At 48.5% G+C, this 15,976-nt stretch overlaps 5 protein-coding genes across 5 annotated transcripts; 3 read left to right on the forward strand and 2 right to left on the reverse strand.

Annotated features, from left to right (window-relative positions):
- Positions 1–810: 810 nt before the first annotated feature.
- Positions 811–2,302, forward strand: HOO65_030564 (putative mitochondrial carrier C8C9.12c; the record flags this gene model as incomplete). The annotated part of the gene is made up of 5 exons (XM_071002166.1): positions 811–857; positions 1,049–1,118; positions 1,405–1,537; positions 1,613–1,705; positions 1,770–2,302. 5 exons carry the CDS (start codon positions 811–813, stop codon positions 2,300–2,302), a joined length of 876 nt encoding a protein of 291 aa, XP_070860243.1.
- Positions 2,303–3,593: 1,291 nt separating this feature from the next.
- On the reverse strand, positions 3,594–5,275 carry HOO65_030565 (DnaJ domain-containing protein; the record flags this gene model as incomplete). Its single annotated transcript, XM_071002101.1, has 2 exons — positions 3,594–4,172; positions 4,289–5,275. 2 exons carry the CDS (start codon positions 5,273–5,275, stop codon positions 3,594–3,596), a joined length of 1,566 nt encoding a protein of 521 aa, XP_070860244.1.
- A 698-nt stretch (positions 5,276–5,973) lies between these two features.
- Positions 5,974–6,897, forward strand: HOO65_030566 (Vacuole morphology and inheritance protein 14; the record flags this gene model as incomplete). Its single annotated transcript, XM_071000444.1, has 1 exon — positions 5,974–6,897. The coding sequence occupies one exon, from the start codon at positions 5,974–5,976 to the stop codon at positions 6,895–6,897; it is 924 nt and encodes a 307-aa protein (XP_070860245.1).
- Positions 6,898–7,629: 732 nt separating this feature from the next.
- Positions 7,630–10,944, forward strand: HOO65_030567 (Vacuole-associated enzyme activator complex component; the record flags this gene model as incomplete). The annotated part of the gene is made up of 8 exons (XM_071001826.1): positions 7,630–7,697; positions 7,833–7,995; positions 8,093–8,934; positions 9,177–9,915; positions 10,072–10,111; positions 10,160–10,285; positions 10,485–10,523; positions 10,571–10,944. 8 exons carry the CDS (start codon positions 7,630–7,632, stop codon positions 10,942–10,944), a joined length of 2,391 nt encoding a protein of 796 aa, XP_070860246.1.
- Positions 10,945–11,415: 471 nt separating this feature from the next.
- Positions 11,416–13,186, reverse strand: HOO65_030568 (Delta(8)-fatty-acid desaturase; the record flags this gene model as incomplete). Its single annotated transcript, XM_071002081.1, has 2 exons — positions 11,416–12,901; positions 12,978–13,186. 2 exons carry the CDS (start codon positions 13,184–13,186, stop codon positions 11,416–11,418), a joined length of 1,695 nt encoding a protein of 564 aa, XP_070860247.1.
- Positions 13,187–15,976: the final 2,790 nt, after the last annotated feature.

The raw sequence follows: 15,976 nt of genomic DNA on the forward strand, positions 1-15,976 counted from the left end.
TAACCAGTGTAGCGGGGTCATCGCCCTCGACTGTCTGATTAATCCACCCGCCACCCACATCCTACATCTCTATCTCACATGTCTTTTATTCTTTGTTTCATTAGCTTCTCGGCAATAAGCAGTGAGCGAAATGTAAAAAGGAAAGGGAAAAAAAAAAGGCCTGGGTGCACTGTTAATCTGTAATCTGCGGTGGTGACCCCACCTAAGCTAAGGTGGAGAGAAGGCTGTAAAATCTGCTACTGACAAGTAAAAAAAAAAAAAAAAAAAAAGCGCCGATGCGGCTGGGCTGGTCTTGTTGATTTTTGGACTAAAATTCAAATGACTTTGCATTTTGCTCTTGACATCTCCACTGAACCTGGACTTGCCATCGCCAAATATTCGTTCGGCCTCTTTGATTATCTACAACCAGCCAACCCTCTCAGCCCCCCGCAGATCCCCAAGTAACATATCTGGCCTTTGTTTTGCTGGCTTCTTCTCCTTTCCTTTTTTTCGTCTGCCTCCCTTTTCCTCTCGTCTCCTACAGGTCCCCCGACTCTTAACAAGCAAGCAAGCAGTCCCGCCTCGCCTCGCCTCTCTCGCTGTCGACTTCGCAGTCACAACCCAGTCGATTATCCCCAATCATTAACAACCCACCGCCCAACACTCGCGATCGTTGCTTCTCCAGAGTCGAGCCCTGTGAAGCTGACAACTCCCTTGACGTCCGCTTCTTCGAACTAGTCTACCCTTATCACCTATACAGTACTCCCCGACGACAACCTGGCGGCCCTACAGGAAAAGACTTCCGGCCAAGTGTCGGAAGCCGTGGTTAAAATGTCACAATCAGATGCTCTCAAGCATGTTGAAGAAGAGGAATATGAGTACGTGCTAGGCTTTTCTCTCCGTACAAGACAATTCCTTTTTGTGGGCTTGGATATTGGCCGTTATGGTACACCACCAAACATAACTGGCGTTTATTAACGACCAGTTCTGGCCGGGCGGACCAAGAAGAGGAAAGCATATATTGCCGTGTAAATTTTGTTCTAACGTGTCTTGGCTTTCTCTTCTTCAGCTACGAGGCTTTGCCGCCTAATTTCTCCCTAGGCCAGAACATGCTCGCAGGTGCATTTGCTGGTATTGCGGTACGATGTCCAACTCGAACTCAATACATCCCCCGATCGATAACGTAGCCGATGGCTGACTCTCGGCATAGGAACACACTGTTATGTACCCTATCGATGCAATTAAGGTGATAATCCCCATTTTAGGCTCCTGTCAGGGAACATGGCTTTTGTAACAATATATCCGCTTGCTTCATACACATGGCAATGGATTGATACTGTTGCTGCCCTTGACGCCTAAGCCCTACGCCTCGTGTAAATTTCAAACATCATGTGCACGCTCTTCCTGCTAACTATTTGATGACAGACCAGAATGCAGGTGTTAAGCCCCAAACCCTCAGCCGTTTACAATGGCGTTGTTGAGGGGACCTTCAGAATCGCCTCCACTGAGGGCGTTCTTAGCTTATGGCGAGGCATGACCAGTGTTGTTGTTGGTGCCGGTACGTTTGCTTGCTTCGCTTATTTTCTTAAGCGGTCATGGTTTAGTCTAATAAAATTCTGCCCCCATTGTCTAGGCCCCGCGCACGCAGTCTACTTCGCTACCTACGAAGCTGTCAAGCATATTATGGGTGGTAATGAAGCTGGTGTCCACCACCCTCTAGCTGCTGGTAAGTTTTGCCTTTAGTAGGCTTGGGACAGGGCTCCTTATTAACGCTAGTATCTTCCACACAGCTACTAGTGGTGCATGTGCTACGATTGCCAGCGACGCTCTCATGAATCCTTTCGATGTCATCAAGCAGCGCATGCAAATGCACAACTCGCGCCAGATGTATCGGTCTATATTTGATTGCGCCCGCTATGTGTATCGGAAGGAGGGTATCGCTGCTTTCTATGTCTCATACCCCACGACGCTTTCCATGACTGTTCCTTTTACCGCTCTCCAGTTCCTTGCCTATGAGTCTATATCGACAGCGATGAACCCATCTAAGAAGTACGATCCTTTGACTCACTGCACTGCTGGTGCTGTTGCGGGTGGTTTTGCTTCTGCCTTGACGACGCCCATGGACGTCATCAAAACTATGCTCCAGACCCGAGGCACAGCTACAGATGCTGAACTTCGCAGCGTCAATGGTTTTATCTCTGGATGCAAACTTCTTTTTGCTCGCGAGGGCGCCAAAGGCTTCTTCAAGGGCATGGGTCCTCGCATTCTAACCACCATGCCCAGCACGGCCATCTGCTGGTCTGCTTATGAATTTTCCAAGTAAGTTTGTTTTAGCGAGGCTATAGGCCAGAAACATTTACGGGTCGCGAATTTTAAGGCTAACATTTCGCTCTCAAGGTCTTACTTTGTCAGCCGCAATGATAAAGCTTGAACATCCCGCAATGACTGAAAAATAAAATTAAAAAAGCTGTCATGAAAAAGTGAATAGGCAGTAAAATGAGAAGAAAAAACAACACTACCCCGAAAACGAGGGAAATGGCGTTGCTACTATTTCTCATGATCACAGTGGGTGTTGACACTTGAAGCAAGACATCAGATTGCGAACGCTTTTCAATCTTTAAAGAAGATGCCGTCTGTCCCGCCCTCTTCATTTCCCCTTTCCCACTTTGTCTCTCTCACTGTACCTCCCCTCTCTTCTTCTCTCTAACTCTCTCACCCTCGCCCTCCCTAGGGCTCACTTCCCTCTCTCTTGTACGATGCGATTTATGCTGTTGAGAGCGTTCTTTATTGTCTCTGTTATCATTTTCCTCTTTTATTTTTCTCTTTCATTATTCCGTTCCTCGCTTCTGCACGTTGCAATGTGCTTGGGCTCGTCACTTTGCTTGCTGGTTAATGCTACATGAGATTTTCCAATTGTTCAATGCGATGAGGGGTATTGATTCCAGCGAGCATAGCTACGAAGGGGCGTTTTGATTGTGGACCTTGTGTATATAACTTGCTACCATCAATGAATGATGACATGTAGGTTGCCGACGGTGGCTAAAACCGATAACTGAATGATATGGCATAGAAGTTTTGTGACATCTGTATGTCATTGAGCATATGATTTGATGTGACGGCAAAACTAGAAAATAACTATTACTAAGCAGTCTGGGCCAGATAAGGCAGTAGTCAATTATGCTCTAAGTCCCCACAGAGAGAGTACTTGTGGCTACAAAGTTCCACAGGCACCATTGGGGATTATTTATTTATTGATGGTAGGCGCCTTGCTAACAGCTACTAGAAGTACACAGCGCCTCTACAAACGCAATGCCGCTATTCACTGGCTGTTACAGTTGTGCGACTAGCAAGGCCGCGCCGTAAATTGCACGATTATGCGACGCCATATCACGCCCCCACATACCCGCCGTATCGCTATCAAGCCTACAACAAAAATACATGCAATAATACATGCCATAATACTTGTAGCAACACGACACACCCAACACCATCCCACGTCACACGTCACACATCACACAAGCGTCTAAGCCTAAGCTTGATCAGGACTTCAGAAATATACGCTTATATGACATTCAATACATTTGTTCCACCCAAGCAGAGCCCGGTCCTGCTGTCTACCGGAAGTTGCCGCTGAAGTGGAATTGCTGGCCGCCTCCGGAGAAGCCGCCGGGGAAGCCGCCGGGGAAGCCTTGGAAGTTGAAGTTACCAAAGGGATGGCCGCCAGGGTGGCCCGAGTTGCCTGAGTGGTCGTTCGGATCATCGCCCTGATCGAATCTGCGGCGAAGTTCCGGATTGCTGAGCACTTCGTAGGCTTCGTTGATGGCGGCCATTTTCTTCTCTGCCTCCTCTTTGGTCACGCCCTTCTTCACAGCTTTATCGGGGTGGTGTTCCTTGCTTCGCATGCGGTATGCCTTCTTGATAAGACGCTCGTCGGCGTCGTTGGGAACACCTAATACCTTGTAGTAGTCTTTGGTCTTGCTACGCTTAAGAGCGACCTGGGCCTTCTGGAGGAGGCGTTGAACCTGATCCCTCTGGTCGGGATGAGCCTCGTTAGCCTGTGTGAGTTTACGAACCGCGCCGTCAAAGTCTTCTGTATCCATGCTCTTTTTAGCCTCCCATAGAAGACCATAAAGCGAGTTTTCGTCGTTGGCTAGGGCATCGGGACAGTAATTTTCGGCCTTTTTGCTACCTGACTATAATCGATAGGGTATGTTAGCTTGTGAAGGAAAAAAAAATGAATAAAACAAGACAAAGCAAAAAAGATGTTCACTTGGGGGGGAGAGAGAGAGAAAGGGCATTTATCTCTTACGTCATAGTATGCCCGGCATGTCTGCTCAATCAGTCGGTTATAAAGTCGGCTGCTAACGCCCGCGGGCAGGATATCTTCCTTCTTCAGGTTCTCAATGACTGTTTTAACTTCAGCCAAAAGACCCGGGTTAGCATCAGTAGACACTAATGTCTTGATAGCAGCAGAAGAGCGGCCCGCCTCGATTAACTTGAGTGTCTTATCAATGCTCTTCTGCGTGTCCTTCATAACCCGGCGCTGTGCCATGCACACTTTAGAATCCGGATCAGAGATTAGGCATTTGCGAATCTGCTCCATTCCAGCATTCATGTTGTCCATTGCGAAGAACGAAAGGGCCGCGATTACTTGGTGTGGTCGGGTGTCGCTATGACGGATGTGAAGTAGTTGCTGGAGATCGGCCGTGGCCTCTTCTAGTTCTCCTTTCTCTGCCCTGCATTTGTACCGGGCCTCGCGCAGCGAGGCGGCTCGGGAGGCGACGGAGATGGACACACTCAGATCAGAGATGCAGGTGGCCCAGTCGCCGCGCTCATGAGCGGCCATACCAGAGACGGCAGCCTTGGCAGCAGTCTCCATCTCTACAACCTCAGGCGATGAGGCAGTCTTGTGTGCATTTTTATACTCGCCGCGAGCTCCGTCCCAGTCGGCATTGCGTGCCTTGATTTTAGCAAGTTGGATATGGGCGCCTTCGAATCCGGGCTTGAGCGCCAAGACTTTGTTAAAGTCCTCGGTGGCCTGGTTCACGCGGCCAAGGGAAAGGTAGGTTGTCGCGCGCTTGAAAATTGTGAGGTAGTTGGACGGATCGCGGGAGATAGCGGCGTCATAGTAGAGGAGGGCATCGGAGGTTTCGCCTTTCGACAGGTGGACTTGGGCGGAAGAGAGTAGGGATGACACAGGAAGATCGGAGGGAATATTGTGTTCTGAGAGAGCGTAGACGGAAGGAGCGAAAGCACTGGCAGTGAGCACAGCAAGATGAGGGATTCGCAGATGCATTTTGTGGGTGGAGGGGCCAGAGAGATCAAGAGATTGGTCCAGACAGACTAGACAGTGGTTAAAAAGAAGCAAGCTATGCGATAGAGAAACAGAAGGAAACACTGCAAGTAGAAAACGACTGAAGAAAAGATGAAAGAAGAAGAGCGAGAAAAAAGGCAAGAAAACACGTGAAATACTAAGGGACCGTTCGAGTTTGAGGATTACTCTACCAAGAGACCAATGCACCAAGCGGACAACTGTTACTAACAAATTGGCTTTAACTGTTACAGAGCAAGTGTTTATTATACTAGGCTTAGCCACCCCTGGAGATAAATTTAGCTTACACCAACCAGCACTAAGTCCTTATTTAGTATGATAAAAGTGGAGACGAGATGCTAGATGATTCTGTCTTGTTGGGTTGAACCCTAGTATTTAGGGTTTTCATCTGATGGAACAATGCGATCCACACTCTGGATGAAAGCTTAGGGATCGTTTTAATTCATCCCATCCTTTCATTGAAGGACCTTTCTTCTGATAGATCCTAGAAGCTATTGAGTAGAAAGCTATCGCTTATCTAGAATCATGGGCTAGAAGTCTCCCACCTAGCTTAGACTAGCGAATATTCCAACTTCACACACAAGCAAGCAACTATCCCCATCTTCCTCTACACGGCCTCAATCCATCCCACTCTACACTCCTTAGCCTCATCCCACCTTGCAATGACCCATTTGCTACCAAAAAATGCAATCTTCTCGCCATCCGTCGCGCGTATTGCCGCCTCTACGTCCCGCGATTGGAACTATGTTGATTCTTGGCTGGCTGCCAAGTACCGCTCCGCCTTTCCTGGACGAGATCCTCCAGAGTTCGAGCGCACACCAGAGACGCTAAAGGCATTGCATGCCCTTGCTAGCTTCGATGAAGCCGCTGGCGAGGATCGCGACGCCATCGCAGCGGCTGAAGCTTCGTCGCTCGAGGAAGTTAATGCTGCTCGTGATGCACCTGGTAAGCAGTTGCGCGATGCTTTGCTTGAAGCTGTAGAAGACTCCCTAACAGCTGAAGGCGCCGCCGCCTTGGATGTGATGTCAGCTCTTGCCGTTTCTACGGGGACTGCTTTGCCTTCGCCTATAGACCTTGGCCATGTTATCGCGGATCTCCAGGGCCAATCATGCGAAATCCAGCAAATGGCCTCCCGGGTGGATGCGCTTCTGAATTACATAAGAACCGAAGCCCTTCCTGGCGTAAATTCGGTTCTCCGAGGGCTTGAACAAGACGGGTATGATCACCCCACCGACCTAGCACGCCAAAATCTCGATTCTCAACGCCGAATCAAGACAGCGGCTTCGCGACTACCTGCGATACAAGACCAAGCTGCTGCAGCTGCAGCTACAGATTTGCTACGGCTTGAGGGTGTCCCCTCCCTTGCCCGCATTATGGCAGACGAGAATGAGTATTTTCAGCTTCTAGCTGTTAAGAAAGATTTGGATGCGCAATTAACTATCTTTCAAGGACTCCCTACCGATATGCATCTTGCACGCGCCGAACTAGACAATCTCCGTACAGACCTAGAGAAAATGAGAGGAGAGCGTGATGAGACTTTCGAGAGCTTGGTAGAACGGGAAACTCCCCGAAAGCCACGACAATAGACTAATAATATTATCGATGGTGAGGCGTAACTGGCGTCTAACAATATTAGCTTAGCGATGGTGAAGCGCAAATGGCGTCACATCAAGTAATGTGCATAATGTATAGAATGTCCCCATGACGTACCTGCATACCAACAACTGTCAGCTGTCTGGCAGCTGCTACCGGCCCCAGACGAGAACAGGGACATCTTACTTGGCCCTTGGCCAATTACCATCACGATCTCTACACCATCAGGCTTGTATAAAAGCATAAAGGTCCTGCTCTTTCATAAGCCATCATAATATCCTTTTTCTCACCGACTTACTAGATATTAATTTCCCTTTATAAGAAGAGTCGGGCCTCCAAAGTTAGTCGCTTTTTTACTTCCTGAGAACCCAATCACATATTGCCGCACCACCAGGGTGCTCTACCTGTCTTGGGTTCTTGATTTTTTCCCTGTTATCAGGCTGAAAGAATTAGAAACCACAGCCTTCACCACACCATATGACATATTGGAAAAACTAAGCGACACAGACTCTTCTCACGCCTCGTTTCTTTCTATCCCTTGTTACTTGTTACTGTAGAGCCTTCTTTATCTTTGCTGGATATAGCCTTGGGTTGAAAGCTAGCCGCTAATCTCAACAGTTGCCCTGCTTTACTTGCGCTTGATACGATACGATATCATCAGCCTCACTTAATGCAGAGTCTCTCGATCGGCTTCATTTGCTTCATACGTCTGCATCCATCCACCCATGGACAGTTCAATCCAGCGGGCTTTAGGTGACAAGTTCTACGACAAGCGCAAGCTTGGTGCGCTTGAGTAAGTCTCTCCCCCTCCCCCTCCATTCAAAAGAACAGCGCCCACTCGCTTTTTTACTCTGATGTTGTGTAGCCTGTGAACTCAATGTTTATGGCAATTAGGCGCAAGCTAACGGGTCTATGTTTTTCCGTCTAGTCTCGAGAGAGTTGTTCGTAATCTCGTTGCCAGCCGAACTTTCGAAACAATCGACGTCATCATAGACCAGCTTTGTAATGACTTCGCCTATCAAAGCTCTATCCCACATGCTAGAAATGGCGGCCTAATAGGCCTTGCAGCTGCAGCTATTGCCTTAGGTCATGTATGCAACAACCCTTTTTTCCCCCATTTCATCTCATCGAAAGGTCTCCTTTCCCGATAGCTGCTGTCGATATCATCTAACATGTGATGTCTCGCAGGAACTCCCCCAATATCTTAGAAAACTGATACCTCCTGTTTTGGCTTGCTTCACAGATCCCGAGGCTAGAGTCCGGTACTATGCTTGCGAGTCTATGTATAACATTGCCAAGGTGGCTAAGGGAGAGATTCTCTATTTCTTCAATCATCTTTTCGACTGTTTGTGCAAGTTATGCACTGACCACGAACTGTCCGTCAAGAATGGTGCTGAACTGCTCGACCGTCTAATCAAAGATATTGTGTCAGAAAACGCTGTCGAGTACCAGTCGGTAGTTCCCAAAGAGAAATCGGCAGATGATGACCAGGGCGGACCGGATGAATACGAACTAGCTTTCTCCCTTCCAAAGTTTATTCCGTTGTTGAAGGAAAGAATATTGGTAACTAATCCATATGCTCGCCAGTTCTTGGTTGGCTGGATCGAGTTGCTTGATGGAATTCCTGATCTTGAGCTGGTTTCTTATCTCCCTGACTTCCTGACTGGTCTTTTGCGCTTTCTTAGTGACGAGAACCGCGATGTCCACATTGCCACGCGCAAGTGCTTAGACCGTTTCTTGAGCGAAATCAAGCGCATTGCAAGGATACGAAAGGGCATCGCTGAAAGCAAGAAGTCAAACGAAGGGGGGAAGCGGAAACGCGTTGAGTCTGTTGACAGTGACAGTGGCCAAGTAGACCTCGAAGATGGCGACCACAATGACAGCGATGGATATGATGACGATGAAGGAAACCTCGACGAATTACAGGAAAGCGAGGAGGAGTGGCAGCCAGGTCAAGATGTTGAGATCGACTACTCTCGAATCCTGGACATTCTTACTAGCACTCTCGAGAATGATACTTCCTTAGGCAAGTTGTCGCAGTCGTGGTGCTAATATCGAAAGAAATATGCTAACATCTGGCCAATAATTTAGAAGAAGACTCAATATTAGAATCTCTGTGTTGGGTCAATGAGTTCCTTAATATCTGCCCCGAGGAAGTCCTCCCATTTACGCCAAGAATATTGGCCCACATGCTTCCGGCTATTGCGAATGACGTAGAAAGGATCCGCCAAGCTGCCTCTCGTCTTAATACGTCGTTAATGGATTATGTCAGCTCTCTAGGCGATGGCACTTCGATGGGCAATAGAGTCGTGTCGGGAGCAAACCCTGCCCAACAAGCTTTGGGAGTTAGTGGCCAGGACCCGGAGACGACGCGGTCTCCAACTCCTACTCAAAACCAACCCGGAATATCGGGGGCCGCTGCAACTGCGAAATCTAAGATAAATACGCCAGTGCCTGCGAAGCCAACCCCGTCGCCCACACCCTCGGACGCCGTAACTCCATCGTTGAATCTCAATTATGCCGCAGCTGTCAACTCTCTTACTCTTCTTTTCCTTAATGACCATGAAGAAACTAGAGTTGCAGCCATGACATGGCTAATCATGCTTCATAAAAGATCTTCTCGCAAGGTCTTGACTTTTAACGATATTACATTCCCTGCGCTTTTAAAGACCCTTTCTGATACTTCCGAGGCTGTTGTGGTAAAGGACTTGCAGCTTTTGTCGCAGATTGCCTGCAGCAGCGAAGACGATTACTTCACCAAGTTCATGGTTGACTTACTGCGCCTGTTCTTTTCTGACCGTAGTCTGCTCGAAACAAGAGGTAATCTGATCATCCGACAGCTGTGTGTAAATCTCAGCCCTGAGAAAATTTACCGCACCCTGGCTGATTGCATTGAAAAAGAGGATGATATTGAATTTGCAAGCATCATGGTGCAGAACCTCAATAACAATCTCATCACGGCGCCACAGTTGACGGAGCTTCGCAAGCGTCTTCGCAACTTGGATACCAAGGTATGTTGGAAACAGCCTGTACCACATTATGCCATCTATTCCGTGCTTTAGTGAATATCCGCTAACAATTAGCATAGGATGGTCAAACATTGTTTGTGGCTTTGTTTCGTTCTTGGTGCTTCAACTCTGTAGCCACATTCTCTTTATGTCTCTTAGCCCAGGCCTATGAACAAGCGTATCATCTGCTTCAAATATTGTACGTCTGTCTCCAAGCCACCTATTCATTCCACACGTGTTTTTTTAGTCACTAATACGCCACACCACGTCACGTCACGTCACACCACATCTAGTGCTGAGTTTGATATGACGGTCAATCTTCTGATTCAAATCGACAAGCTTGTCCAGCTTATTGAATCGCCAATGTTTACCTGTAGGTCATTTGAAAAGTGGACTTTGCATGATAGCGTGAACTAGTTATTGACCTTTACGTTTTGTCTCTATCCTCCAGATCTTCGTCTTCAATTGTTGGAGCCTGAAAGACATCCATATCTCTATAAATGCCTTTACGGCCTTTTGATGCTTCTGCCACAGTCTTCGGCCTTTGCAGCACTAAAGAATCGTCTGAACAGTGTTAGCAGCATGGGATATTTACACATCCCTCAGAGATCGTATGTGTCTTCTTCCTTTCAACGCTTCACGCAACTGATTCTAACAGATACACTTGTTATCCACAGCTCTACGTCTGCACCAAGTTCATCGTCTAGCAGTTTCGACAGATCAAACCGTCTCAAGGGCAGAGACGACAACAGCATCCGATGGGGCGAGCTGCTCGAAAAGTTTCGAAGCGTGCAAGAGAGATCCCGTAGAGCCCAGGGACGGGGTGGAAGTGGCCATGAGGAGGCGTATCCGCTAGGTCTTGGCGACCCTAAGGTAGACCCTAACGTGAAGTCACGTGATCGTAGCCAAAATCCACAGCTTGGTGTGGGAAGAGACACTGGGCCTGTGCCAAGTGCGCCAGCTCCTAAGCCAAAATCGGGTCTTGGTCGGCAGTTTGGACGACTTTCGGGGCGGGGGAAGAAAGGGCAGTAGTAGGTGCACTAGTGTGTAACTTGACTTGTCACATTGCGATGATTCTGGCCATATGATAAAATGGTTGTCATTCAATGTATAAGCACCGTATTTAGGACATAGTATGTGGCCCGGGATCCACTACGACACTGGCCCGTGAATTTAACATCCATTATATGGGTCCGTATGTCATGTGTTATCTAGCAAACATCAATCCAATGAAGGCTTTTTTACATCTATAGCTTCATCATGTTGCGACTATTGTGAAAAAAGAAGAGTCATTCCATCGTCAATCTATTGGACCTATGCTTCCACTGTGCAAAGTGAACTAATATTATATGAAAAATCCAGAATAAAGTCCAAACAACCGACCACCCTCTAAAGAATAAAACAGTTCTGGAAAAAATAACAAGTAAAAAGAGAAAACAAGAACCCATATGCGCCGTGATCTCAAGTGCGTAAACCCAACGTTCCTTCAAACAACTCTGAGACTTAGTGGTGGTGACCCAAGATTTCATTGCGGTCGATCATGCTTTGCTTGCATTTGGCCAGAATTTGACCCTGGCGAGCGACATCGGCCAGATGGCCAATCATCTGCACATTGGCATTGGTAAAGCCGAAGAAGGCGTACGGAATTTTCGTCTCTTTGCAAAACTCAAACACCAGCTTCTGAGCATCACGTAGGTTGTGGCGGGGGATACGGGGGAAGAGGTGGTGAACGGCCTGGAACTGTAGACCGCCATGAACAAAGTCCATCCACTGCGGGCAATCAATATCCATAGTGGTGCGCATCATCTTTTGGGGGAAGGACTCGGCCGGTCCGAGGTCCATGGTGCTCATAGCAAAGTGAGATAGGGTGATTTGGAGATGTAGAGGCGTGGTGGCCATGTGGCTGATGAGGACAAAGGCAAGTCTGTTCCATCCGCCATCGATGCTCTTGTACACAAGGCAGTATCCAAACCAGTACCAGAAAAAGGTCATACCAACAATCTCAAGCCAGCGACACCACCAGGCCTGGCCCTTGGTGGGGCCGGTGCCCTTGATCAGGAAAATCATGCCCTGAACATAGAGGTTAAAACGGCCAAAGGCAATGATGGGATAGTAGAGGTATGCCTGCCAGCGCACGATCTTCTGTGCAAACCAGTCATAGGCGAGGATCTTCTTGTGGTACGTGGACCATAGGTTTTCGAAGAAACGGTGGGAGACGGCCAGGAAAGGCAGATGCTGGTTATCAGGATCATGTTCCGGATGGTTGGTGACGATATGATGTACATTATGGCTCCACTTCCACCAGCCCAGAGACAACCCACCAACAAAATCGGCGACCATGATGCCCATAAGCGTATCAAGTGTGAAATTTTGTGTGATGGCCATGTGGCCCGAATCGTGGCCAAAAAATGACAGCTGGTGCCAGAAGATACCGAGAATAAGGGCACTGCTACAGTACCATCCGAGGTGCAGTAGGTACATGCTAGTCAGGAAGAAGGCAGTGTACCGCGTGAATTCGACAACGTACGACATCGGGCGCAGCTTGTACAGGCCAGCCTCCTTGACCTTTTCGTGCAGCTCGCGGTATTTCTCGACAATCATGGCTTGGGAATCTTCCTCCAGAGACGGGTACTTGTCCAAGTCAATCGATATGGCCTTTTTTGTTTCTAGGTCTAGATATGTCATGCCATCTAAGGGGACTTTGAGCTCTTCGTCCTCAATTGAGGACACAGAGACGCTGCGCACAGCGGGCTCCTTGAGGCCAGCAGTTTTGCGGCCACGAAGGCCGGATGACGGCTCTTTGTCGAATGTGGGGGACGGCGGCGCTGAGCTGCTGTCGCTGGAAGAGCTGGGGATGCTCTTTTCTGTGAGTTGGGCTTTGGTTAGATACTTCCCGCCTGAAATCGGGGGCACGAGGTTTGTCCAGCGGCCTTCGATGCGGCCGACTCTGTAGCGCGCCATCATGGCACGGGCTTCGGGAGAATGCAGGCTGTAGTAAACTAGGTGGTTAGAGCCAATGTTTTACAGAGATGAACGGAGACCTGCCAAGACTTGGAGATACTTACGCAATCATCTCATCAGTGGCGTCACGGCCAATCATGTGGTAAACAGCCAGTTCACCGCCGGGGTGGTACGGGATCCAGGCGTCGATCTTGAGAACATAGTTTTCGAAGATGACCATAGAATGGCCTTCAGCAATCTGGGCCTTGACATCGTCTGGCGTCATGATAGGGTACTCCCTCTGGCGCCTAGACGCACCGGATTTTGGTGCCATTGTGTCGATTCAGGGCAGTGGTTGGTTTGGAGGAGGAGGGTGGCAGAGCTGGTCGGTGTCGAAGTGCGTCGAAGTGGTGCTTTTGGACGGTAGATGGGGCCAAAAAGGATAACAGGTAGGTCGACGAAGAGGTTGTATGATCGAGGACTATTAAGCCAATGCAATATGAAACTTGAAAGGAAAAGACAGTATGGGACGAGAAATGGAAAGGGGGAGGGAAAAGGGGGTATTAGCGGCCAAAACCACAGAAATAATGGCCTTGTGAGTCCTGAGATGGCTACAATTCAAACGGAACAGCCTCCTAGGACAAACAAGAGAACAAGAAGGCCTTTATGGGAAGTGGTTGGCAGGCCTATCTGGCCAGGCTAGCCCAAAGCTTGCTTTTTTTTGCTTAGCTTAACTTGGAGGAATCGTTAACTCAACAAGGACAAAGCCAGGGGCGTGCACTTCTCTGTACCTGATCAGACCAATAAAAGCATTAATCTGTAAGATCTTAGGCTTGGCAAAAATTGGACCTTACCACTTGGCTACATACATGCTGCTACGCTGCGCGACCCTGCAGCACATGGCGTATGTACCCTGACTGATATGCACCTCATTGCTTCAAGAAGCCAAACGTGCAGCCTAGACAGGGGCTGGCTGGGGCTTGAACTTTAGTGGGACGGTGCGGTAAGGAACGATCAATTCAGCAAGCATTAAGCTATTGACCACCAATGACAATGTGCCAGACCGCAACAATTTTTTTGATGCCATGCCCTCTGCTTGCAGCTGTAATATCACGCTTGCACTTTTGCCTTGTTGCTTCTGCTCTCCTATACTACGTACCTGCTGTTTTTATGTGCAGCTCTTTCTCAAATCGGGTGGTTTCCTATTCAAATCATCTTATTTTCACACGTGTAACCCTCGCCTTTTTCAACCCCCCCCCCCCTTTTTTTTTGCCCACATTATAGCAACCACCCAGCCTAAACTTGCTTACTATGATCTTTTCACTCTGTTTTCTCCTAATTTCCCACCCTAAACGCCGATAGTTCCAGTCACTCAAAAAGCCTACGGCCGGACCGGAGCCTTCGCCTGGCCAGGCAACCAACTTAAGTTAAAGTTGGAGTTCACTTGACTGTAAGGGGATGTGAAACTAGGTCTAGGTCTACTCCGCCACGCTAGACTATCTGCCAAATTCCCATGGGGTCGAACAGAGCACCAATACGACTACGACCAACCCCTTTCCCTGCATTACTAGCCCTGACAGGGTCGGCCTCCTGATTTATCCCGCTGGACTTCGCGGCCTCATCCCAACGTTTCTTGGGTCCTCTGGAATGTCCGGAAGTTGTCGCCATCAGGAGTACTCCTAGAACCTGGAACCGGAGCAAACTCATCGCTTCGAGTTCCGCTACCCGCAGGAACAGCTCGGCCTTTATGGGCCCGTAAACTTTCCATGTTCCCATCACGCTTGTTAGCGCATCGCTTTCGGGATTATGGCTTTCGCCCTGTAGATTCCGAGATGACGCGGCTTTATTCATGTAATTTAATGCTGCGCATCGTGGTGTTGACTGCTAAGGCAATCCTCAGAGCCTTGGTCTTTGTTTACCACCCCTTGAAATCCCATAACTTCGCCATCTTCTCTTGCTCTTCCCTACTTTAGCTCATCATAGTGTGGTGGTCGTTTCTTTTAACAAGATTCTTATCATTATTACTTGATATCCTTTTTTGTCACATGGGCTGACTTTACTAAATGATTAGGCGTCGATCTACCCTTGAGTCTTCGAAGACTCCTATCAAAGCCGAGGGACCGAAAAACGAAATAAAAGAGTTGTCGGGTCCTTGAGGAGGCCGCTGACTTCGGGGCGTGGTGGTTCGTGAGATCCGAGCGGCGCCGTCCTAGCTAGGCTTCCTCCTTATGGGCCTACTGATTATGACTACGACTATACACAAACTTCGGGGAGAAATCTCTATCTAGAAGGCGTCTGCGTGAGACGTTTATTGCGAGGGTTCGGTCAATCAACCGTTTTATCGGCCTCTAAGAAACACAATATCCGAAATACGTTTGCCTTTCAACAGAGGAAAATGTGGAAAGTGTATTCCGGGTGTCCTCGTGCTCGGGGGTGTAGTGAGCCCCGATGTCCCTTTATCGGAAGCGGGTCGCAAGCAGTCATACTTGGACTCGTCTCTAGAGGGGAAGTCCATGGAATATTTTTCATGGAGGCGTTGAAGTCAATATTTCTGTGTCTTGACAGGGCTTCTAGTTCCTACAATCAATCCGAGCTGATCGCAAGTGCTTGTAGTTGCTCAGTGACTATAAGTTGTGGATGGGGGAGTTGAGGGATGTTTGGAGGGTAGCGCCTTATTTTTCCAGAGAGTTAGGGAGTTCGTTGCCGTAAATGGCCGTGCTCATGGACCTAGAAATACATGGCTTGTCGGATGCTCACATGGGATAAACGGCGCCTGTCTTGCCCTATCTTCGCCAACCGATGGAACTGAGGGCTATTTCTTAGCTAGAGTTTGTCGGGGAAACAAGTAGGCATGTGCAGCTTGGTTGTTGATAATCACAAGGATATTGTCAGCCAAGTGTGTGTGGCTGTTCTCAGGCCATTTGGCACGCCTGCGGGTTTCATATTAGATACTTGATGGCTTGTCCCGAGTAACCCACCTCCACTTGCCTCTTTGCTTTGAACCTCTTTGATAGATGGCGAAGTCCCAACCAGTGCGCGCGCCTCCGAGCTTTGAGTTGTCTCAGTATACTGTGATCTCAGTCCCTCTAAATTCCGTTGTGAGGAGATGGCATCATATGCTTCT

Source organism: Ceratocystis lukuohia (assembly GCF_044167205.1).
Source record: "Ceratocystis lukuohia strain C4212 chromosome Unknown Supercontig3_pilon, whole genome shotgun sequence".
NCBI classification, from domain to species: Eukaryota; Fungi; Ascomycota; class Sordariomycetes; order Microascales; family Ceratocystidaceae; genus Ceratocystis; species Ceratocystis lukuohia.